This window comes from Pseudonaja textilis, chromosome Z (genome assembly GCF_049901715.1).
Source record: "Pseudonaja textilis isolate UNSWEBS1 chromosome Z, rPseTex1.2, whole genome shotgun sequence".
NCBI lineage: Eukaryota > Metazoa > Chordata > Lepidosauria > Squamata > Elapidae > Pseudonaja > Pseudonaja textilis.
Genome location: NC_142008.1, coordinates 81,951,498 through 81,976,025, shown reverse-complemented (window position 1 = coordinate 81,976,025; position 24,528 = coordinate 81,951,498). Strand labels below are relative to the sequence as shown.

General features: G+C 35.4%; 1 protein-coding gene across 2 annotated transcripts in view; it reads left to right on the top strand.

Annotated features, from left to right (window-relative positions):
- The window catches only part of UBA6 (ubiquitin like modifier activating enzyme 6), an 85,384-nt gene that overhangs the window by 39,231 nt on the left and 21,625 nt on the right, over nt 1-24,528 (top strand). For both annotated transcript variants that reach the window (XM_026719590.2, XM_087916462.1), the window contains 12 exons: nt 2,294-2,397; nt 4,542-4,604; nt 7,541-7,617; nt 12,393-12,459; nt 13,377-13,520; nt 16,629-16,696; nt 17,172-17,250; nt 18,146-18,226; nt 18,983-19,060; nt 20,724-20,905; nt 22,802-22,907; nt 24,393-24,482. In XM_026719590.2, the coding sequence (XP_026575375.1) occupies nt 2,294-2,397; nt 4,542-4,604; nt 7,541-7,617; nt 12,393-12,459; nt 13,377-13,520; nt 16,629-16,696; nt 17,172-17,250; nt 18,146-18,226; nt 18,983-19,060; nt 20,724-20,905; nt 22,802-22,907; nt 24,393-24,482 (1,139 nt within the window). The remainder of the gene's footprint in view (nt 1-2,293; nt 2,398-4,541; nt 4,605-7,540; nt 7,618-12,392; nt 12,460-13,376; nt 13,521-16,628; nt 16,697-17,171; nt 17,251-18,145; nt 18,227-18,982; nt 19,061-20,723; nt 20,906-22,801; nt 22,908-24,392; nt 24,483-24,528) is intronic.

The window sequence follows — 24,528 nt, the reverse complement described above, 5'->3', positions numbered from 1 at the left end:
GGTAAACTAAAAAAATGTGAGATAGACAGCATCACCACCATATGGATTTGTAACAGGTTGACAAATCATACTCAACAAGTAGCCTTTAATGGTACTACATATACATAGAGGGAAGTAGTGGGGTATGATAAGGTTCCATCTTAGGCCAAATATTCTTCAATATCTTCATAAATGACTTAGAGGAGGGAATAGAATAGCCAACATCCCAGAAAAAAACTCAGAATCCAAAGACATCTTGACAGATTTGAACAATGGGCCCTATCCAGCAAAATGAAATTTAATGTGGAGAAAAGCAAGGTTTTACATTTAGGCAAAAAACCTCAAAAGTACAAGCAAAATTAGGCAAAAGCTGACTCAAAAACAGTAATTGTGAGAGAGATCTTGGAATCCTAGAGGACGACCACTTAAACATGAGTCAGCAGTGTGGCAGCAGCCAAAAAAACTAATGCAATCTTTGATTGTATAAACAGAGGCATAGAATCAAAATCTATTAGTAGCATTAGTACCATTTTATAAATACTTAATAAGTATTACTACCATTTTATAAATACTTAATAAGACACACCTGGAATATTGTATCCACTTTTGGTTATCACGTTACAAAAAAGATGTTGAGACTTTGGAAAAAGTGCAAAGAAGAGCAACTAAGATGATTAAGGATCTGGAGACAAAAACATGAAAAACAGTTGCAGGAATTCTAGTATTTGAAGGGCTGCCACAAAGAAGAGGGGAATCCATCTATTTTCCACAGCTCCGGAAGGCAAGACAAGAACCAATGTATGGAAACTAATCAAAAAGAGGAGCAACCTGGAATTAAGGACAAACTTTTTAACAGTGAGAATTAGCCATGGCATAGCTTGCCTTCAGAAGTTATAGGTACTTCATTACTGGAGGTTTTATAGCTGTTTTGACTGGACAGCTACCTGTCTGAAATGGTATAGGATCTCCTGCTTGAGCAGCAGGTTGGTCTAGAAAACCTCAAAGGTCCCTTCCAGCTCTATTCTTGTTGAACTGAGGAACCACCTATCTCTCTTGGTTATGTAGTAGGAGCCAACAAGATTAGCATGCTCTGGATCCTTTCAGATAAGAGTCATTTTTTGGAACCTAGGAAGCCTTCTCTTCTGTGGCACCTGCTCTCTGGAATGAGGTTCCTCCTGATATCTGTGTAACTCCCACTTTTGACCTTCCAGAAAACCTTAAAGTCTTGTCTGTTCTCACTTCTCTAAACTATCAATGTTATTTTGAAATTATCTTCTGTGTTAAAATCTCAACCAACTTTATTTATGAATTTGATAGACATATCTTCTTCCTTTTCAACCAAGAGGCTTGTTGGTGACCAATAGTTAAATATTTGGCATAAACAGGCCAGTTTTGTGTGGAATTCCATGTCCCAAACATTTCAGGCCACTTTAGGTTTATATTATTCATTTTCAGAGAAACCGCCAACTATCTTAGAAGAACATAGTCTGTGGAAGGATTCTCTGAAATGTTCCATTCCCAAAGCAGAGAGTTCTGCATATATTTAAATACTTTTTCATTCTTATATTATTCTGATTATTATATAGTTCTTTCTATAATCATAGAATAGAATTTCATTACTTTGTAATGAACTTTGTTCTATTTTTATATAATTGTGTATGGTAGAGAATTAACTTACCATTGTAGGGATTGATTAGTTCAGAACTGAGTTCAAAACAGTGATAGTCAAACTAGATGTGTAGAACCATACAAAACAAACATTTTCAGTTTCCTTTTATTTAAGACTAGCTGGTAACCCGGTGTTGCCCACATATTTATTTATCCCAATCCTGTATTAGACTGGAAAATCCTGTAATTGGGACTCACACTGTTGTACTGTCTCTCATGCAGTGTCGCAAGTGTTCTATTCCTCTCCTCAGGAGTTTCTTGTCAATGCTGGTGTTTCATTTTTGTAGCGTTTGATTGCACTTGGCCAATCAGCTGATGTTTCTTTGAAGGGCTGATAGAGACCCCTCCTTGTGGAGTACTGTGAAGTTGTTACCATGGCAAGTCCACTGTTCTGTACAGTAGAAGCCATTTAAGGTACCCACACACCCCGAGGGGTGTTAGGGGTGTCTGACCCTCACAGTATTTGTTTCCAGAAGGTAAGTCATCTGTCTACAAGTTTGATTGAAATTGTTCAAGGCGTTCCAGAGTTCTGCTGGAACACACACACACACACACACACACACGTTTAGATAGATAGATAGAGATATAGAGATATAATCAAATAAGTAAGATAAAATCCCCCCCAACTTATTTCTTTCTCTTTCAGTGATATCACCTTATTCCTTCAGCATTGGGAATACTGCAGATATGGAACCTTATTTACATGGTGGTATAGCTGTCCAAGTAAAGATACCTAAAGTATTTCATTTTGTAAGTGACTTTAAAGATAACTATTAACAGTATGTGTATTTATTCTTCTAGATTTTATTGACCTGAATGAGATGAATTAATGTATGGGAAATAATTAGGAAGAATGAGAAATCTTAATGAGGCAGGCAAATATGATTTAGCAAATATTATGGTTGGATAAAATTAATGAGTGAAATGCCAGTATTGGAGTGTATAACTTATTTAAAAGAAACTGGCTCTGTGAAAAGGGAAGAGGAATGTATTGTATATGAAGAAAGTACACACATATGCAGAAAACCAGGAATACTAGCTTGGTACAAATTTGAATACATACTTGGTAATATTCAAAGAAGAAACTGTATACATGGTAGGTATAAAAGTTTGGTTCCCTTTACTATTTCATAACAAGTTATTTGGCATTAAAAATAGGTTATAAATGCTTCCTGTAGCAAATTAAGAATCTTCCTAATCTTTATTAAGACTTTTACACAAGGGAGTGAGATCTGCTGCCTTTTGGCATGTAGTAGTTTGTCCTAAATGTTTTGATCTGGATTTTATTGTTTGTGTGCCTGTTTCTAATTATTGGTCTTAAATAGATTTTTCCTTCTACTTTAAGTTTTTATTTTTATTTTTATGCCTTTTGATCAGAAATATGATTGTTACATATTTTTATTAAGTTTCATTAGAGAATGAATTCTGAGTTTTTCTGATCTAAAAGTTTCAGCTGTATCTAAATAATATATACGTTGTCCTTGCTTACTGACTGCCTCATTTGTGACTGTTTGAAGTTATGATGCTTAAAAAAATAACTTTGCAACCAATTCTTACATTACAATTATTGCAGCATCCTGCATTCACCTGGTCATCACTCATGTAGTTTACGACCACAGGGTGAATTTTCAACCATTGTAGCATCTCTTGTTCATGTGATCACCATTTGTGGGGCTTGCAACTGGCTTGTGAGAAGCAGTTAATAGAGAAGGCAGAAGTAAAACTATAAATCACAACATGATTTTTTGTTTAGCAACCACATTTAATTTAATGATTCAAATGAAAGTAGGATCATAAGCCCATGATGGTCATGTCATTTTCCACTTAGGCACCACAAGATTTAGCAATCAAATTGTCAGTCCCAATTGTGGTTACTAAGCAAGGACTGATTCACTGAATAAACAAATACTCTGAACTAGTTAAACATGTTTTAGCCTGGCATTGTAACCAAAGAACCTCTATTTGTGAAATAGAGTAGGAAAGAATAGAATAGAATAGAATGAAATGGAATGGAGTGGGGTGGGGTGGGGTAGAGCAGAACAGAACAGAACAGATATAGAACAAAATAACAATTTCAAGGCAAAGTATCTAAGAAATTAGGAAGAATAGGAACCCACAGGAATCTGAGGATATATATCAAAGATTCATGTGGTTTATCTAGAATATATTACATTGATTTTTAAAAATATATATATAGCGCCTTTACTTTTAGTCTTTTGTGTAAACTTAGCCCATACGGTTGGGTTGAAAAAAGTAATTGAGTAAAGTAAACCATAGATAAACTAACAAGAACAGCAATAGTCCTCTTATACAAACATTCAGTTCCCCCCATCTTAATATCTTAAAATAGCTTCCCCCAATCTTTTGGGAGCCAAAGATCAGTTCTGTATAGTGTGGCTTTTCTGAAGACTGGGGAGGAGCATGATTTCATGTGCTGCCTGGATTCTGCACGTGCACAGATAGGGCTTTATTCACTTGCGAATTCCAGTTCCTAGTAGGCTGCAGACTAATGCCGTCTGTGGCTGGGGGTTGGGGTCCCCTGTCCTAAAAGAATTTTGTTGCTTGGATGTAGGAGCAATAGTACAATACTTGTGAACTGATATTGTGGAACAATATAAAAATTATGCTCATTGTGATTGGCTCAACAACTATACCTTCTTGCTGGTGATTTTTCTGTGGAGAATGGTGGGATTTTATCCTCTTGAAACTCTATTTAAACATTTTTATTTTTTCCACTATCTTTGGAATCACATTCCATTTTTTTGGTAGTTTCTGCTATTGTACTCTCCTAATATTAATGCATGCATTTGGAAAATATGGACAATCTTAATTCAGTTTGCCTGTGATTATTTCTTTGTTTTGGAAATTATATATAGATTCCTTTTTCCTCCTAGGAACCATTGGAGAAGCAGTTGTGTAATCCATCTTATCTTATTGCTGATTTCAGCAAACCTGAGGTTAGTTTATTTGGAATATATAAAGATAATTGAGCTTAAAAATAATTTATTAAATATGCATGAATTAAATTAATTTTATTTCTATGCTTTTTTCCCCCAAAATAGTACTTAAAATAGTGAAAGATCAACATAAATCCATTAAATGTATAATATTTTTTAAAATATTTAGTTTCAGCAAAACATTCAACATTACTGATGACATAAACGAAGTTTAATACAGATCATGATATACAACAAAATGAACAGGATAATAAGTAACAATTGAAGATAAGCTGTGCTATCAGTACTAATTCATTTCAAGTACCATAGCAGTGTAGAATAAATAAATTCACAAATATTTGACTTTATTCTGTTGACTTTTTCATTCATTCATTTGTTTGGTAAATTTGGTAAATTTATATAGTGACACATCTCATGTATGTGATTCTGGGCAGCAAGTAAGGTTAAAAAATACAACATATTACAAACAAATATAAAAACACAAAGCATTTAAAAACTAAAAGCAATAAGTCCATTAAGGTCATAAAGTATAATTTTGCATAGTCACAATATAGTCACTATATACTGTAGATTCCGTGCCCTTTATTTAATCCCTAGACCAGATGGTAAAGTCATGTTTCCAGGCTTTATTTAAATATTAATATTTAATATTAGTCATCCACCTATAGGTGCATATATGTACATATGGTAAGGATGATGGGGCTGGATATGTGATTATGGAGGTCATAGATTTGGATGGTCTAGATCAACGGTTCTCAACCTATGGGTCGCAACCCCTTTGGGGTTCGAACAAACCTTTCACAGGGGTCACCTAAGACCATTGGAAAACAAATATTTTCAATGGTCTTAGGAACTGAGACACTGCTCCTCTATCCGTCTCCAGGCGGGTCCGCCCATATGCAGATACACCCACATACGAGTACCCAGCGTGATGACATCATCACGCCAACCCCATCACACACACCCCGTACAAATACAGGTGTATGTGACAGGGTTGGCATTATAATGTACTTATGCAGACCAGTCACACATGTGTAGAAAAAGCTGCTGTGTAGAAAGCAGCTGCTGTGTTGAAAGTAGCTACTCTGTTGAAAGCAGCAGTATTGGAGGACACTTCATGAATTATAATTAAATGGGTAAATGTAAAATCATCAACTACTGCAAAAAAAATATCTGTACCATGGGAACTTAATCTGGATGCTGATCTGTCTTTTTATATTCAGCTGTGGTTGATGTGAATACTGCCCCCTTGTGATAGTAACAGCTATGTAAAAAAACAACACAGAGAATGGTAAAACATAGGAAACGTTAATGAACTGTATTGACTGAACTATGCCATGTATCATCTTTTGCATTATTAAAGCTATTGTTATATATTATTTACATTATGATTCAAGACAGTAGCAAAATTACAGTTATAAAGTAGCAACAAAAATAATTTTATGATTGGGAGTCACCACAACATGAGGAACTGTATTAAAGGGTCGCGGCATCAGGAAGGTTGAGAACCACTGGTCTAGATCAAGGGTGTCAAACTCACATTGTCATTGCATCGTCACATGACATATTGTGACTTTTTTTCCCTTTGCTAAACTGGGTGTGGACATAGCCAGTGCGTGACGCATCCAGCCCGCAGGCCGCAAGTTTGACAGCTCTGGTCTAGATTCTAAAGCAAGGATGTCAAACTTGATCCTGTCGTGGGCTGCAGGGCAATTTCATGGCTGTTCTAGAGTATTGTTGATTTGAGATGGAGGAAACTTATTACACCTAGTAACTAAAGTTGTGATATTCAGTGGCAACAAGATTTGGAAGGGTACAAAACCATTGTGACAGTATACAAGAGGATTGGAGGGGCGAGGTTGTCAGGTGACTTAATGGAAGTTGGCAGCTTGATGAGCTTGGAGCTGGTGCTCTTGTCTGAAATGCTGGGATGACAATAAGGGTAATGAATGAAACTATTTTGCAGAATCAAGAAGCCTTAAAACCCATAGCCATTCAGTTTTGCTAGAGTTGAGACAAGCCTGTTTTCCCCATCCAGTCTGACACAACCTCCAGGCTTTGCACATCATTTGGTTGTTCTAAGGCAAAGATGTACATCTTGATATCATTAACCTATTGATGATACCACACTTTGTATCAACATATGATCTCTGTGGCTTCTGAGGCTATACTTGCTCCATGGAACAGCCTCTCCCACCCCCGCCCTCCAGTGATCTAAGTGGTTCTGACCTGCTTGCCTTTTATAAGGCTCTGAACATCTGGCTTTTCCTCCAATTTTTGGGGTCAGGCAGCTAGATAAGCTCTACTGGTGATGTGGTTTTGTTTGGAGGGTTATTGTTTCATTAGGGCATTGTGAGTTTGTACAGTTATAATGGCTTTCAACTTTGTATGCTGTTCAGATTTACTGTTGTAAGATAGGAGGCTCTATAAATTGTATGTATACATAAAAATATGTGTGTACACACACATATCCATACATAGAAAAAGCAATGTTATATACATTAATGCCAGAATGCTGCTTGCTGAGTTAACTATCCTCTTAAAAACCTTAAATCGTACAAGAAAAAATGTTTGTGAAAGTAACTTATTTAAATCTCTGACAGAGATTTATGGCAGATATTTGGAAAAAAGCTTAAGCTAGATATTATTGTAAATTAAATTGAACAAAAACAAATGAGTTTTGTAGCATGTTCTAGAAATTAATAGGATTTATTAGGATTAGTGTCCATTTTGTCAGATTTGTTAACAGTAAAGAGACCAGTACATATTTTGCTCAGTGGGCTTTAAACTATGAAAGCTTATGCCATAATAAATCATTTTAACTTTACTGCCAGAAGATTTGTTACTGTTTTTGTTGTATAACAACATAATATAGTTATCCTTTAGAAAACTGTATTTTTTAAACTTGTACTGTACAATATTTGTTCTTTTTATAGGCACCTCTACAGATTCATATTGCTATGCTTGCTTTAAATGAATTCCAGGAGAGTTTTGCTCGTATGCCAAACATTGGGTAAATACATTTATAATCATAGTTACATAAATATTATAATTAAGTGGGTCTAAATTTTAATAGATTTATATTTGCTTATTTCTTGATTTGATTAAGTTAAATTGCAATTTTATGTATACTTAACTTTTTTTAAAGTCTTATTTATTACAATGGAATCAAAGTGGTTTAATTGTAAATAAGATAACTTTTATTATCATTTTTTTTCTGTGAACACACATACATACATATACATATACCTATGATATATCTATCTACCATATATTTGGACTATAAGACGCTCTGAAGTATAAAATGCAACTAGCTTTTGGGGAGGGGAAAAAAAGAATCTGCCTCTGCCTCCCAGCAATTTGCCTCCTTGCAGCAAACAGCAAACAGCCTGGTCAGCTTCGGCAGCTTCACAAGCAGCTGATTGTCAGTTGGATCTGCCTCCTGATGATCACCATTGCCTATTGCTGCCTCCACAAACCATTTTTTGGCCTCTGCATCCTGTTTTCAGCCTCCATGTGCCCCATTTTCAGCCCATTCCAGGCAGCGGGGGTCAGAACAGGTGAAAAATGGGGCACACAGAGGCCAAAAATAGGATACGGAGGCTAAAAATGGGGTATGTGGATGCAGCAATAGGTGATACTGATCCCTGCAGACAAACAACTGATCATCGGGAGGTCTATCCAACTGACAATCAGATGTTTGTGCTAATCAGGCTGTGTTGAAGCTGACCAGGCAGTTTGCTGTTTGCTGCAAGGAGGCAAATTGCTGGAGGCAGAGGCGAAAGGGTGGGGTGGGTGGGTGGGTGGGTGGGGATTCAGCAACATTTGCTGTATAAGACAGACATTTCCACCAACTTTTGGGGGGAGGGGAAAAGTGTACCTTATACCCTGAAAAATTATCTATCTGTCCGTCCATCCATCCATCCATCCACCCATCCATCCATCCATCCATCTATCCATCTATCTATCTGCATGTGTGTATTCATAAATACCTACACACACACATACATATTAATCACGTAATCACAGACCATTTAGAATACATAGTGGAAAAAAAGTTTTGAGAGTTAACAAGGTTGATATTATATGGTATAAAGCTATTACAGAGTCTAGTTGTTTCTTCTTCAGATACTGTGAAATCTTCTCCCAGAAGGTAATAAAGAAAACTGGTGATGGAAAGGATATGTAGCATCCCAGAAAATATTGCAGACCTGGTCAAGCAACACTTATATGCTATGTTTTGGATAGAAGGAAGTGAATTTCCAATAATCTTTTCTGCCATCATCACCACTCTCTGCAAAGCCTTCCTGTCCAAAACAGTAATATTTCCAAATCATATGGTAACATAATACAACAAGTTGCTTTCAGTCATCTCTCTATAGAAAGTGGTAAGGATAGTGGAAGGAAGATATGTTCTTCTCATATGTCACAGAAAATGCAGGTGCTGCTCTGCCTGCTTCACCAGTGTCTCACTGATAGAGGACCAAGCTAACCTCCTCGTCAGCGCATATTCAAAACCTTGATACTACTAACCACTTCCATAGTTGAAGCATTAACATACAGAAGTGTATGGCTGTCTCTGCCTTTTTTTCCATAGTTGAAGCATTAACATACAGAAGTGTATGGCTGTCTCTGCCTTTTCTGAAATCAATAGCGATTTCTTGTTTTCCTCCATTTAAAACGAAGCTGTTTTTATTACACCAGTAATAAACCCTCTACTCCCTCCTTCTGGTAATCGTGTCAATATCATCCTGAATAAGGCCCACTACTGTTGTACCATCTGCATACCTCCCAGTATGGTTTGTATCAAACTTTGCACAATAGTCATGGGTTAGCAAGATGAACAATGGCAGACTTAGGACACAGCCCTGAGGACAACTTGTGCTCAAGATGTTAAAAATCTTAGCCCCAACTCGCACGTACTGGGGCGTATCAGTGAGAAAATTAAAAATCCAATTGCACAGATTATTGAAGTCTGAAAGGCCCAGTTTATTTACTAAATACTGAGGGATGATCATATTAAATGCCAAACGAAAGTCAACAAATAGCATTCACACATGAGTATTTCTTTCCTCTAAGAGTGCCAAGCTCAGATGGAGAACATAGGAAATAGCATCCTCAGTGGAACGATTTGGATGATAAGCAATCTGAGTCAAATGCTACAAGGAGACTGGATAGAAAAAAGACCTTTATCAGGCTTTCAAAACATTTCATAATGATGGACATAAGTGCAACCAGATAATAATCATTAAGATCTATGATTGAAAACTTTTTTGGCACTGCCAAAATAATGGCGGTCTTAAAACAGGATGGAACCACAGCCAGCTGCAATGAAAGATTGAAAATATCTGTAAGAACACAAGCTAACTCATCAGCCCACTCCCTAAGAAGATGCCAGGGATGTTATCTGGGTCTGCTGCTTTTTGAATGTTAACTTTCCATAATGTCATTCAGACAGAGATAACATCAAAGCTAAGCACTTTCTCATCAGGATGGGGCACAGCTTTCCTTGCAGAGGTACTATTTGATACCTTGAATCTTTTTTAAAAATGTGTTCAGCTCATTTGAAAAAGTCTGAGTCATCCTTAAAATATGAGACAGTTTAACATTGTTTGGTGTAGTTAAAACACCAGGCTAAAAATTGGGAGATCATGAATTATAGTCTTGTCTTAGGCACAAAGGTATCCAGGAAACATTTAGCCAGTCTCTCCCACTCAACTCTAGAAAAATCTTGCCCAAACCTGCAGGGATTAGTCTTGGAAGTTGGCAGAAGCCAACACCAACAAAAAGTATTTTTTCTCTCTTTCAGAAAGCAGGAGAAGTTAAAAGCTCAGTGTATAATTCAGCAATTAATTCAGGCTTTTGAATAATTTTCTTTTGCATCTGCTTTTGAACAAATTATTGTTTTCAGTAGGTTTTCAATGTTTCAGGACTGATAGACATGTCCAACCTTCTGTACCCAGAAGATAGTTGTACAAACTTAACTTGTTTCAGGCTATTCTGCCCCGGAAACACTTGAAAACTGCCTGTTATTTAATCTATATGCCATCTGAGCAGATAGAACCTTCCATTATCCTTGGTCTGATGGAACTAGAGTATTAAATTTCACTGTAGCTCAGAAAAACTGCAACCCTTTTGACTGTTTCTGAAATTTAAATTAACTCAGGCAACACTTGGACAGTTTTCTGTTGAAGGCAGTTATCTTTGGTTTGCTACATAGAGAACATAGGTTTAATGGCAAAATGTTGCCTTTTAAACTTATGATTCCACCTCTTTTGGCCTGTTTTTCTTTCTCTAAACATAAACATATCCAGATAATCTTCATTCACCTGTCACCATGAAAGCCTTTCAAAACTGAGGTGTAAACAATTTAAAAGCTTTCCTAAAATGTGGATTTTTCACAAAACTGTACTGTTCTGCTTTGTGCTAGGGTACAATGTCATGGAAATCTTAGGACCCTGAGGCATGAATAAAATAGAATGGAATAGAATAGGACAGAACATAACAGTTGAAAGGGACACTGGAGATCTAGTCCAATCACCTGATTAGGCAGGAAACTATATACCATTTTAGACAAATGGTTATCCTATCTCTAAACTTCCAGTATTGAAGCATTCACAACTTCTGGAGGCAAGTTTTTCCACAGATTAATTGTTCTAATTGTCATTAGTAGCAGTGAAGTGATAGCAGGGCAAGAAGATTGCTTCTGATTTTACTTTCTTGATTTCAGCATCAGAAATGTGTCAGAATACTCCAAAGAGGCAGCCTCCCATGTATTAGATTCTGTTGATAGTGGATATCAACCCAAATATTATTCTAATTGAAAGAGTTATTACAATTTATTGAGCAGTTGCTTTCTGTTTGTGGCAAGTCTCATAATCTGTATGGCTTTACTATACTAGAATAGCATTCTCTCTATATTATAACAAATTGGTGGAAGGAACCACCCCAAATAACCAATCTGCATTACATTATTGTTTGTATAAATTAATCCAGCACATATTTCCAGAATTAAAACGAACTATTGGTATAAAAAAAAGTCTAAAATATTCTGTGATCAAATTAGCTTTTTTAAAGAGCAAATGGAAAGATGGAAAAGAAAGAATTCTGTCTGAAATTAAGTGATAGATAACAGCAATAAATTCCCTTCTTCAAAGCAACAGTAACTATTTTAAGAAGTCCAATAATAAGTGTCAGGGTTTTTTTTTTTCAATTAGTACCTTTCAAATATTTTGGGATTATAAATTTTCATATTTCAGAATTTATTGATTGAGAACATTTCAAATACTGGATGAAGTATTTCTATTCTATTTTTCCAGGGATTTAAACATTTTTAATGTTTAAATATTATTGCTTATTCTTGTTATGTTTCTATTTTTATGCAATTCCCCTTGTTTTGACTTTTTTATTTTTAATATCAATATTTTGCAGTTTATTTTTTATTTCTTCATACTATAGATGTTTTATTGAACAGCATTTTTGTTATTGTGGATATCAGCAGACTATCTGCTGATAGTCTGCATAATTCAGCAGCATACAGATTTGATAAATAATACATCCAAATGTCTATGGAGATTCTCAGTCATCCAGGTTATGGTTGTCCAGTTGCTTCTTGAAAAAGCACCTTTGGGACAATACATCCACATTTGACTATGCCAATCCTTGGAAAGGACTCAATAGGTAGACAAAAGCTAAAAGCTAAAACTAGATATCTCATCAAGTGTGTATGTGTGTGTTTTATTTTAAGAGAAGCCTAAGGTTGCTACATTATTTTTGTTTTGATTCTAGATGTATTCAAGATGCTGAAGAAATGGTGAAGATAGCTCTGTCCTTAAGCAAAACCCTGGAAGGCAAGGTAATTCCTTTAAAGCTCAGTAATAATTTAAAATGTTCAGTTTATTTTTCAGTTCATTTTTTTGACAGTAAATGGGACTCTAATATGTATGTTTGTAAGTCTAGTGTGATGCACTATGGTTAATAAATTACAATTTACAAATACAAAGGGAGTTATAATTACTATACATTTCTAAATATTTCTACCAAGAATTTTAAACAGATTTCCACAATTGTTTTGAATTGGGCATCTCTGAACACTAGTAATATGTTAATTATGAAAGTTAAGTGGAGATCTGTATATGACAAATTTTGTTCCAGTTTGAGTGGAGAATTGTATGTATGGTACTCATCAGTTAATGACAGTAATTGGACTGGAGTTTCAGTTTCTAATTGACACAATAATAAATTATGATATAACATTATCATATCACTTTGTGATGCCCATCCGAGCAGTTCCTGTTGCTGTTGCTAAGGGAAAGATATAGTTTGTTAAACAGGGATCTCACATGATTATGATTAGTAACTTTCTGTCAACTTCCCACAAGCAAAGTTAATGGGGAAGTCTCTGGAAATTGCATGTCCTGGATGGCTTGCAGGTAAGCCAGAGGACTAGGAATGAGGTGGGGAGTGCTGTGGTGTTTATGGGCTGGTTAGGGATTGCGGCCATACCATGTGGGTGGATGAGTTGGGGAGAGAGAGTGGCAACATGATCTTATGCTTTGTAGCAGGACAGTTTTTATACCCCAGTTATTTATTTTTTAAATTGTATGCCTGCTTTTTCATATGATACCTATTTGCCACATTATGATTACAGTGGTGAAAAGAAGGGCTGAATTTGAATGAGGAATGAATTCTGGATGAGTCATTGGAAAACTGCTTTGTATATAATTTATATATGTTTTCAAATCTGGAATATTTATTTGTTTTTAATTACAGCATCAAGTAAATGAAGACATTGTGAAATGGCTATCAAGGATGGCACAGGGCTCTTTAGCTCCTCTGACAGCTGCACTTGGTGGCATTGCTAGTCAGGAAGTCTTAAAAGCAGTGACTGGAAAGTTTTCTCCCCTGCAGCAATGGGTAATTGCTTATTGCTTTTGAATTGAGTGTTTCATTTTTATGACTAATTTCAAATAATATACTAAGTATAATATAATTTATTGGGTTTTAGTCTTGTGTGCTGTGGGCATTTAACCATTGTTAAATAAACAATTTTGAGTATGTGAATGTATGGCCCAACGCATTAATGTCAAAAGTCTAAAGTGCAGCCTTCTCAAAATGATTTTTATGTGACATAAGGGGAATATTTTTTAAATAAATGATTAAAGAATAATATTTTTTTACTTTTATTCTTTTAAAAATAAATTAACTCATATATAAATTTGTTGTCGTCTTATCCACTGTTATTTTAGACCACCGTTTCTGCTACATTGTTCAAAGAATTTGATTCTACAAAATATGACATTTTTAATAACACTGCAAATTTTACCTAATTTAACAATGTGTGATTCACGAATGTGTGTTTAAATAAATATGCCGTAATAAAGTGGATGAAGCAAGTATGCAGAAAAGTGTGATATGATCACTGATTGCCTTCAGATAATGTGCTGTAGCACAATGAATAAGTCCTGTTTCTACATTTTTCTTTTCTTTCCCGTTGTTCCTTACTTAGAAGACTTAACTAAAGAATTGATACCTGATCATCTTTTTAACGTTATTGAATTACAATTTTGAGCAACACCAGGCAGTCAGCAATCCATAATATAGGATGTTGGAACTTGTAGCTCAATAATATAAGGGATGCCACAGTTTTCCTATGCCTGGTATCATTTTTAATGTCACTTTTAAGTAATCACAATGTGCTGTTGTATTCCAACTGGTAAACTGTGCTTCAAATAAAATCATTCTAAACCAGGATTATAGTTCTGACTTGGACAGTTCAAACAATAGTTTATCAATTCCTCCAAATGGAGTAAATTATACTACATATGTTGGAGATCTTATATTTATGTCATCTGATTGCAGTTATGAGTTGATTAAAATGTGGACAAAGGTTCTGTTTATTTTAATTATAGGATGAAGTTAAATTTAAGAAATAAGACAGTGACAGTATTCTTTAGAAATTGTTTAATACCCAATTATAACCAATTATGTATTTGCTGTAGTGAATTCATTAATCATTAATTCATCCTGAAATTTGAAAATTATTAGTACTGACTGAAAATAATATGGGGATAGGTTTACAATTAAATTTTTGGAGCAAATACCAATATATATATATATATATATTTTACTGAAAGTGAAATCAATAAACTTTAATGGAATTTAGTTTTCAAATAAGCAGTACCTTAACAGTTGCACTGTTCATATATAATTTGTATATAAAAATGTGTTTTCTTAAATAATCACAGAAGTTCAACTATGGAGAAGAGCATTAAACTTCTTCTGTGTCTTACCAAAGTGTGGACTCCCTGGTCCTCTCTGAGCTTGGTTATTTGCTTGCAAGTATTTTGTTATCCAACTGTGTCAGCGCTAATGAATGTGGAGTTTGTTCACTGCTTATATACAGTAACTTTCTTTGCCAGTGTTGGTGGGGGTGTGGTTTTTCTCCTTGGTAATTCATTGATCAGGGTATTGTTTTTTTGCTTTAGAGTTTATCTGTGTTAATCCCTGCTTATTTGGCTTTTTGCTGTTTGAGATGTGTTCTGGTCTTATCAAGGTGCTGCAGATATAAATAAATGCAGACATATAAAAAATACCGTAGGTACATTTTTTACTGCACAGAGTAAAAGAGTCTTAGCTAAACAATTTCAGATACGATGTATCATGAGATCCAGTTTGTTTCTGCTTCTTCTTGCAAGGTTATCAGAAATGTTAATGTAGACCAGAGCTTTAGGATATAGAAACCCAAATAATGGAAAGTAAAATAAAGCTTACAGCAAATTAATTTTTAGTTTCCTATATTGAAATAATATAGTTTATAGTTTCAATATAGTTTCCTATATTGAAATATGCATTATCTGCTGACTCACTAAACAGAGATTTATACTCCGCAGTGTACTGAAACATTTATGTGTGAAAGAAGATTACATAATGATAAGCTTTCCTCATCTATACCATGATAGTCTAAAAAATACACTACCATGTCTTCTGCCTGGTTGTAATTATATTTTAAAGATTTTACATTGCCATACAACAATATTTAGGTCTACAGATGTTTCAAAAGAGGCACTTCATAACACCTGACTTCATCTATAAATGTACCTTTCTTTTAAATGTATGCAACATTTTCCACATTCATTTATAGGTAGCCTTTGACTCACAACTGGTTGTTTAATGACCATTTGAAGTTACAACAGCTCTGAAAGAGTGCTTTACGTTCCATAAAATATTTCCAGCTACTTTAAAACATTGCGGGGACCCCTCATGTAGCTATGTGTTTATGATCTGAGAACTCAGTAGTTTATTTTCATTTATGACCAATTGCCAAGTATCTCATGATCATATGATCATCATTTACAGTCTTCTTTTTGCTGGCTCTCCCAGGAAGCTGGCAGGGAAGATTCCAAGCTGTTGCTACCTGTCAAATAATTTCTCCTCCCCTCTCTGCATGGGGAAGGGGAATCTTTTTCTGGGTTGGAGAAAAAAAGGTTAAATGTTTCAAGATCTTTCATCGCTCCAGTCCAGTGCAAGAATTACTTTCTGCACATAGAGGAAAGGGGACTTCTGTAGTGAGTTGGAGAAACAAAGATCTATGGATGGAGGGGATCTGCTTACCTTCCTTTGGCAAGCAACAATTTTGTTTCTGTGATTGCTTCATGATTGCAACTGGGAGAGCCATGATTATGGTCATTGAGTAAAGCAGTCACACGGATGTCTCACTTAATGATAAGTTTACAGTCCCAGTTGTAGTTGCACATTAAGATCTATCTGTTTTGAAAAAACAATTCTGACTGTCATTACTTGCATGTGGTTGACCAACCATTTTGCTTTGCATTTTTCCTCAGAAAAGCACACATGCATACATTGGGGGCTGGAAAAAGATAAAGTTCTTTAAAGGAGACTGTTTCATTTTTCTATTCCACATGATAAAAAAGTGTTTTCAAATAATGTGTACAGCCCTAATAAATAGTCCTATTTGGAATCTGACTTTGTGATTTGTGATCATTGCATTTTTTTCATCTATAGCTGTATATTGATGCATTGGAATTAGTCACATTTCCAGAAAAAGCCCATGATGAAGAATTCCTTCCAAGGTAAATATTTAATGAACTTTTTTTGCTTTCCTTAATTATTTTTCTTCAGAATATTTATCTAAAATTGAATAAATTAACAGTTGGTAGCTAAACAAAAATGACCCAGTTAACAATGACTTCAATCTTAACTTAAAAACTTAAAATATGTGATTACAATTTTACTAAATCTAAATCTCATGCTTAATCCCATTCTTTTGGTCCTGCAGATGGGTTAGAATTTGTCATCATCTTAGCTAACATAGCAACATAGAGATTTGAGAAGGCTGCTCTAAAACTTTATTCCATACAGTCTGAAAGCATCTACATTAATTTTAAATATAAGTAAATAGTGTAAAATATGGGTGGCATGTCCATACAGTCTGTGGGTTGCCAATATGTGGCCTAAACTCTTAAAAACTGAGTATGAATGATGTGAAGTAATTTTGAAATATGTTTCTTGAAATATTTTTCATTTTTCACATCTTCTGACTTATAGGGGAGACAGATACGATGCTCTAAGAGTGTGCATTGGTGATTCCTTGTGCCAGAAATTAAAGAATCTGAATGTTTTCTTAGTGAGTATGACTTTGATGTAAACTCATCAGAGAGGATTTCTTAAATGGAATGCTAAATGACTTTTTAAAGACAATTTGGGCTCTGTTCTTGGGAATTAAATTTAGAGGTCATCTGTTTTAAAAATTATGGTACTGTTTATTAATTAAAATTTAAGACTAGGCACTAGAATCGTGATGGTGAACCTATGGCATACCTACCACACGTGCCATGCAGAGCCATTTGTCCGGGCACGCAAGCCCCAGGCAAACTTACCTCACTGCGCATGAACGCGCCTCCCAGCTGATTTTCGGGCCTTTTTCGGCCTCCCAGACAAGCCTCTGCAGCCTTTGTAGGCCGAAAAACAGGCCCATTTCATCACTTCCTGTATTTCTGGAAATACCGGAAGTGACGAAATGGGCCCATTTTTCGTCCTAAAAAGGCTGCAGAGGCTTCCCTTCAGCCTCTGGAAGGCTGAAAAAGGCCCCCAAATCAGCTGGGAGGCGCATTCATGCGCAGTGCAGGTAAGGAGGAAGTGGGGGAGGATCGCGTGTGCATGTGCAGGGTGGACACACATTGCCTTTTGGGTGTCGATATGTGAGCGCATGCGGGGAAGCGCACGTGCAATTTTCAGCACAGGAGCCCAAAAAGGTTAGCCATCACTACACTAGAACATGTAATTTACATTTTACAGCACATTTATCTAAAAATAGTTGTAATGGTTGGTAGGGTCTGTTTCATTTTTGTTTTATTTCATGTGTTAGCTTATATGTTCCAAAAGCTCTCTAAAATTAGTACCTCTATTTTTAGGGACAATTGTTAATATGTTTTCTTAATTTATTTTTAAAAATGGCTAATCCTTAACTATGTTAATTAAAGATAGGAAATGTTATGATATTATCATGTTTGACATTTTAGGTTGGGTGTGGTGCAATAGGCTGTGAAATGTTAAAAAATTTTGCACTCCTTGGTGTTGGTACAGGCCAAGAAAGAGGCAAGGTATGTTTCATATTCCCTCCTAATTTCAGTTCCTCTGAGTATACAGATAATTCTTATTTAGCAATCAGAATTGGGACTGGCAAGTCTATCACTAGCAACAGAGTCACTAATCAAGGTATCATATGTCCAGAATGAATTTATGACATCACTTCTGCAACTTGTGATTTTAATGGTGTTTTTAATGACTTTCCTTGTTGGAAGCTAGCTGTGAAGCATGCAAATGGCAATCACTTAACCGCAGAACACTGTGATGGTCATAAACACCTACCAATTGTGAAGTGCCCAAATCTTGATCACAGGGACTTTGACAGTTGTAAGTGCAAAGACTATTTATAAAATTACTATTTTCAACACCACTATAACTTCAAATGGTTGTTAAGGCAGTTGTTAAGTAAGAATTACCTCTATTGGTAATGTATTTTCCAATAATGTTGAAACAACAAAGCTAATGAGTTGGATATAGTAGAAGTTGGAGCTAAGTTTGGATTGTTGAGTTCCCACCTGTAAAAATTAGTTCACTTTAGTTTTGATGTATAGTTTCTTATAAAAAAAAAGCTAATAACAAAATTGTTTTTTTTTTAATTGGATGACTTGCATGGTTTAAGTAAAGGAATACAATATACAATATTTTGGAAATGTTTTGTTTCCATTCTTAAAATGAGGTGAGGTAAGAAAACAGAATATTTCCAATACTGATTCTGATGTTTTGACCACTTTACTGCTAATTCATAATTTCATCAATTGTCCAACATACAGGTTGAAATAACAGATCCTGACTTAATAGAAAAGTCCAACTTGAATAGGCAGTTTCTTTTCCGGCCTCATCACATACAGGTAAGTTGGAGTGGTAAGGACAAAATGTTTCAGTGATTTGTTAAAAAAATAGCTATTTTAATTAGGGAGCTATATTTGGATATATTTAAATATGGAGCAAATGTTTGGATTCTGTTAGAGTAATATTTCAGTATTCATCTAATTGAATACTAATTGGTTCTGGGAGGTGCGGAGAGTACAAAAAAGGATAAGTACCAAACAAACCATGTTTGTTTCAGCTGAGATGGATAAATTTTCTAAATACTTTAGTATGTTTCATTTTTGGTATTTTTTTCACCATGTAATCTTTTTATATAACAGGTGGGATTTCATACTTAAACTATATACAAGTAGTCCTTGATCTATGGCCTTAATGAAACCTGCCGATTATGGCCACAAATGGTGACAATGTTAAGTAAAAAAGCCTCACTTAATGACTCCCACCCCGCTGTATGTGATGCTGTCATCAAATGAATGGTCATTAAATGAGTGTGCAATATCTCATGAGTGTGGAAAACCCTGGGATGCCCATCATCCACCTGGATCCATAAAGGAGGCAGACTAGCAGGAAAAGGTTTTGCAAAGCCAAAGACAGCCCAGCAGGAGGCAGCAGGAGCAGAAGAGCCTGGATAGATTATGGCCTAATGCTGTGTTCCGATGCCAGAGAAAGTTTCAAACAAGCCTTTGTGCCTTGGCAGTGAAGTTGAGATTGTGGATTAGGCCTCTGCCCTAATCAGCCAGCTGTCAGGAGACTGAAAACCTCTCCCTATTCTTGCTAGCCTTTGAGAAGCCAGCTGCCTGCCTGCAGAAGCAGCAGCTTTAGGACAAGCTTTCCAAAACCTTTCCCTTGCTTAATCCCCTCCCTTCTCCAGAAACCCAAATTTCTTCAATAAAGGAAACAAAAAGTTGGGAGGGGCAGACTTGTTGATTCTCCCCCCCCCTCCAAATTTAGTGCTGAAACTACTGTAAATTCTCCAACCCTGCCCTCTAATCTTGATCCTTTTAAAAGGGCTGCTTGGAAAAAAGCTGACAGAATCTATAAATTACTTACCTTGAGTGACTGTAGTCCTCAGCCTGCCTTCACTTATATGCTATGGCATTCACCCCCATCCACTTGTCTTCATGCCAGGCCACTGCATCACCCCTTGCACCCACACCTACTCTATAGCATTCATCTGCCATTGGCCTGCTTGTGAGCCACCAAAGGAAAGGCTTGTCCTGACTAGGATTTGCAGTTTTCTACCAACTTGACTATTGATTTTTTTGTTGGATGCTGACAGGAAGGTGGAAATTGCAGTCATGTGAGGTCCTCATTTAAAGACCTTCTCAATAATGGCAACGGGGACTTCCAGGATTGTGGGTACTAAGCAGTGCAATTACATGGCACTGTGCTTTATGACCACAATGCTTACAAATAGAAATTGTAATTCCAAGTACTGTTAATCAAGGACTACCTGTAACCTTCACGTTGCAAGATTTGGGAAATTTATTTTTTTAAAGTAATGTTGGTATGATACCATTAGTTTTAAAATGTTGCTACCTCCCAGCATTAATGTGTTTTGCAGTTATTCATGTTATAGTATTAAATCATTGATGCTTCTGAATATGACACTAATGTGAATTTTCATTTTATAGGGTTGTTCCCATGAAAAATATTAACCAGACTAACTTCAATTTTGTTTAGAAACCAAAGAGTTGTACTGCAGCCGCCGCAACACGTAGCATCAATCCTGAGATAAAGATAGACTCATACCTTAACAAAGTGTGCCCAGCTACTGAGAACATATACAATGATGATTTCTACACTAAGCAAGATGTAATTGTAACTGCATTAGACAATGTGGAAGCTAGGAGGTATATTGACAGGTAAATCTGTGATCAGAGCTTGATTTCTTTTTTCTTGCTTTTTTCTTCCCTGTAGTAATTTATCTTTAGTTTCCTGACATTAATAATTGCTTCATGCTATATATAGCTCCGCTTCATTAAAAACAATTTATAAACTCTGTTTAATTCAAAACAATTTATCTAGGTTTATGCTATATTAATTTCAGTAAAAAAAGGGTATTTCTTGAAGTCCCTGATTAGACTTAAATTGAAACAGTTTCATTGCCTTCCACTTTCCTATCAAACTAAATTTAAGATGTGGATTGTAATGTGAATGGCTTAGGGCTGAACTACTCATAGAATTCTTCATAGTAAAAAAGATTTGAGTTTCAAATCTTTATTTGGTGGACTCAATCCCCAGTAATGGAAATGTTGCTTATTTTGGTGAGTCATTATAAATTTTATATAAATTTATGTAATAATTACATAATTATTTGCCTTTTGGAAAGGGAAACTCTTTCCTTCTAGTTTGCTTGTTAACTGTGATTCCATCTGGAAATACTCAAAGAGGTTATTTTAAGGTTAAAACATTCTGAATCAAAATGTTTTGTATAGTCCTTGACATTTATGTTTTCTATAGAATAAATATAATTAATTGTTAAGTCATAAGAGCCATGGTGGTGCAGTGATTAGAATGCAGTATTGCAGGCTAATTCTGCTACCAAGAGTTCGATTCTGACAGACTCAAGGTTGACTCAGCCTTCCATCCTTCTGAGCTTGGTAAATGAGGATCCAGATTGTTGGGGGCAATATGCCGACTCTAAACCAGTTAGAGAGGGTTGTAAAGCACTGTGAAGCACTACATAAGTCTAAGTTGGTTATATTTATGGTTTATTGAACTAAGGTTTGTATTTCACAGAAGATGTGTTGTACAGTACAAATCAAAATAAAACACCCTAAAATATTATATTGTTGGGTTTATATATTGTGCTAAGGTGTGGTTTATCTTTTTCTAATATAACGTTGAATATATTTATCACCTTGATATTGCTTTAACTGCAAAATTTAAACCATTGCCAGCATAATAATAAATTAGAAGACAAAGGCCTTTTTTCTAAAGGCAAGGTGAGGGCCAAGTAACATGGACTATGTAATTCTAGCAACCTGGGCTTCCTTATATCGTAATTTAGCTTTATTTTATTTTCCTTAGAAGCCTCCTGTCTCAGTAATTGGAAGCAGATAAATTACTTTCACTTTCCCATGCTTGAAAACTAAAACGAGTGTATATAGATAACAAGATAGCTTCTCTTTTTCAATTGTAAAAGAAAGAGCTCCTGCAGGGTTAATAACATCTGGTTTCTCTCTTCATGGACTCTAAGATTTTTCTTAATTAACATTCTAAAATCCCCACTTACCACAATGCTAAAACTCATTTAAATGATCATGTTTAATATTGTATGATATTAACATGTAACATGTTAAGCTTAATGTAACTGATTTTTTATGCAGGATGTTTTATTTTATCCAATCAACTTTTTCTTTGCACTTTTCTTTGTTGTGCTAATTATAAAAGAAAATTCCAAGGTCTGAATCAGTTTCCTCTTTTGAATAGAGAAAAACATTTCTATTCTGAAATGTTTCCAATATATCATACTTAAAATTGTCTTCTCTTCCTCTTGGTTGTTTTATTGGGGCTGAGTGTGCTGGGGCAGAATCTAATGACACATTTGGCTATCAAAATCAAGATATACGTAGTTATAATAATAAATGTATCCAATTATCTGATTCAATGTGGTGATCTATAATTAGTTGCTCTCTTTTTCTCTTTTCAGTCAGATAGTCTGAAATGAGTTGTGAACTCACATCATATTATTTTTCTTTCTTGTGTTCTATTATGAATCAATGAAAATAATTTTATTCTTTGCTTTTATTGTGAAGTCGTTGCCTAGCAAGCTTACGTCCTCTCTTAGATTCTGGAACAATGGGAACCAAAGGGCACACAGAAGTCATTGTGCCCCATCTAACAGAATCTTATAATAGTCATGTAAGTGGCCATAAAAATGATTTCCTTTATATTGGAGAAGATAATTCGTATTTGACCTCTTTTGAAATATATAAACTTTTCATGCTTTAAAAATCAACTGACATTAGATATTTGTACAGATTTTGTATATAAGATCAAAGTATTTTTAACATGTCAAATTCTTTGGCTTTCGGAAACCATTTTAAGACATACTCAAAACCTAAAAGCAAACTAATTCTGTAATTGATATCTAAAATAATTGAGGACTAAACCATATAGTGAGAAGATTGGTTGTTGATTTAAGGTAAAGTATTTCAGTATTCAATTTTTCTTTGCCCATCCATGTTGGAATTTATGGTTTCCATAAATGTTAGTTGTCTTTGAAAATATAATTTACTTGTTAAGGCATTCTAATCTCATTGCTAAGATGATTTACTTAGAACATAGAATATCAGGGTTGGAAGAAACCTTGGAGGTCTTCTAGCCCATGGGTCTCATTTGGACTTCAGGGACTACCAAATTCATAATTTTAAATCCCAGGGACCACTAACCGGTTCTGTGGGCATGGCCTTATTTGTGGGTGTGGCTTGGTGGTCATGTGACTGGCTGGGCATGGTTGTATGTAAATATTATAAATATTTATATAAATATTGAATTTTTAATAAAAAAGAGCAACTTTTACTTAAAATCAGGCAAAGCAGGCAGGCAGAATGAGTTGCTCACAGAATCATTTAGTGATCTATCTATCTGCCATTGGCTAGCTCAGTCTCTCAAATTTGCTTGCCGTGAGTCTGCACCGAATAATAGAACCTTCAGTCCTAAGGGAGGTTTGGCTGTGCTTAAAAGCAGAATCAAAGATCTAAAGACTAGCTAGAAAGCAAGAAATCCAGCCACTTCCTGCTTCCTAGCTAATCTAAATCTCCCGGCACAGCAGAATAGATGATGGTCAGAAAAAGGAAAAATAGCAATTTATCAGGCAAGTTTGCCATGTAAGGAGTGAGTGGGCGGGGAGGGTTCCTGTGGGCTGTGTGGGCTGTGCAGCCTTGTGTTTCTGTGCAGTCTGGATTAATTGCTTTGGGGGAGGGGTGCTCTGGGGGTGAGATTTCTCTGCAGCTCACCAAAATTTTCTCAGGGCCCACCAGTTGGCAACCGCTGTTCTAGTCCATCCCCCACTTGAGAGAATCTTTACCATTCCAGAAAAATGGCTTGTCCAATCTTTTCTTGAATTCATCCAGTGTAGAATACCCACAAATTCTGGAGGCAAGCTTTTCCACTTATTGATTGTTCTTACTGTCGCTGTTTTAATTTTATCTTATTGAAATAAATCTTAACATCCAATGTGAAGCAGTATATTGATTTGAAAGAAAATTGGCTCCTATATGTATATATTTAAAAATTAACTCCATTTAATCCAGGCTGAATTAGAGATGAAATACAAAATCATAGTGTATTTGTATCTGTTTGTGTCTATACAATCTTTTTGTGTGTACTTTTTTTTATATTCAGCGAGATCCACCTGAAGAAGAAATACCATTTTGCACAATAAAGTCTTTTCCAGCTGCTACTGAACACACAATACAGTGGGCAAGAGACAAGGTAAATTTTAGCATGAGGATGATACATTCTAATTAGATGAGTTCCA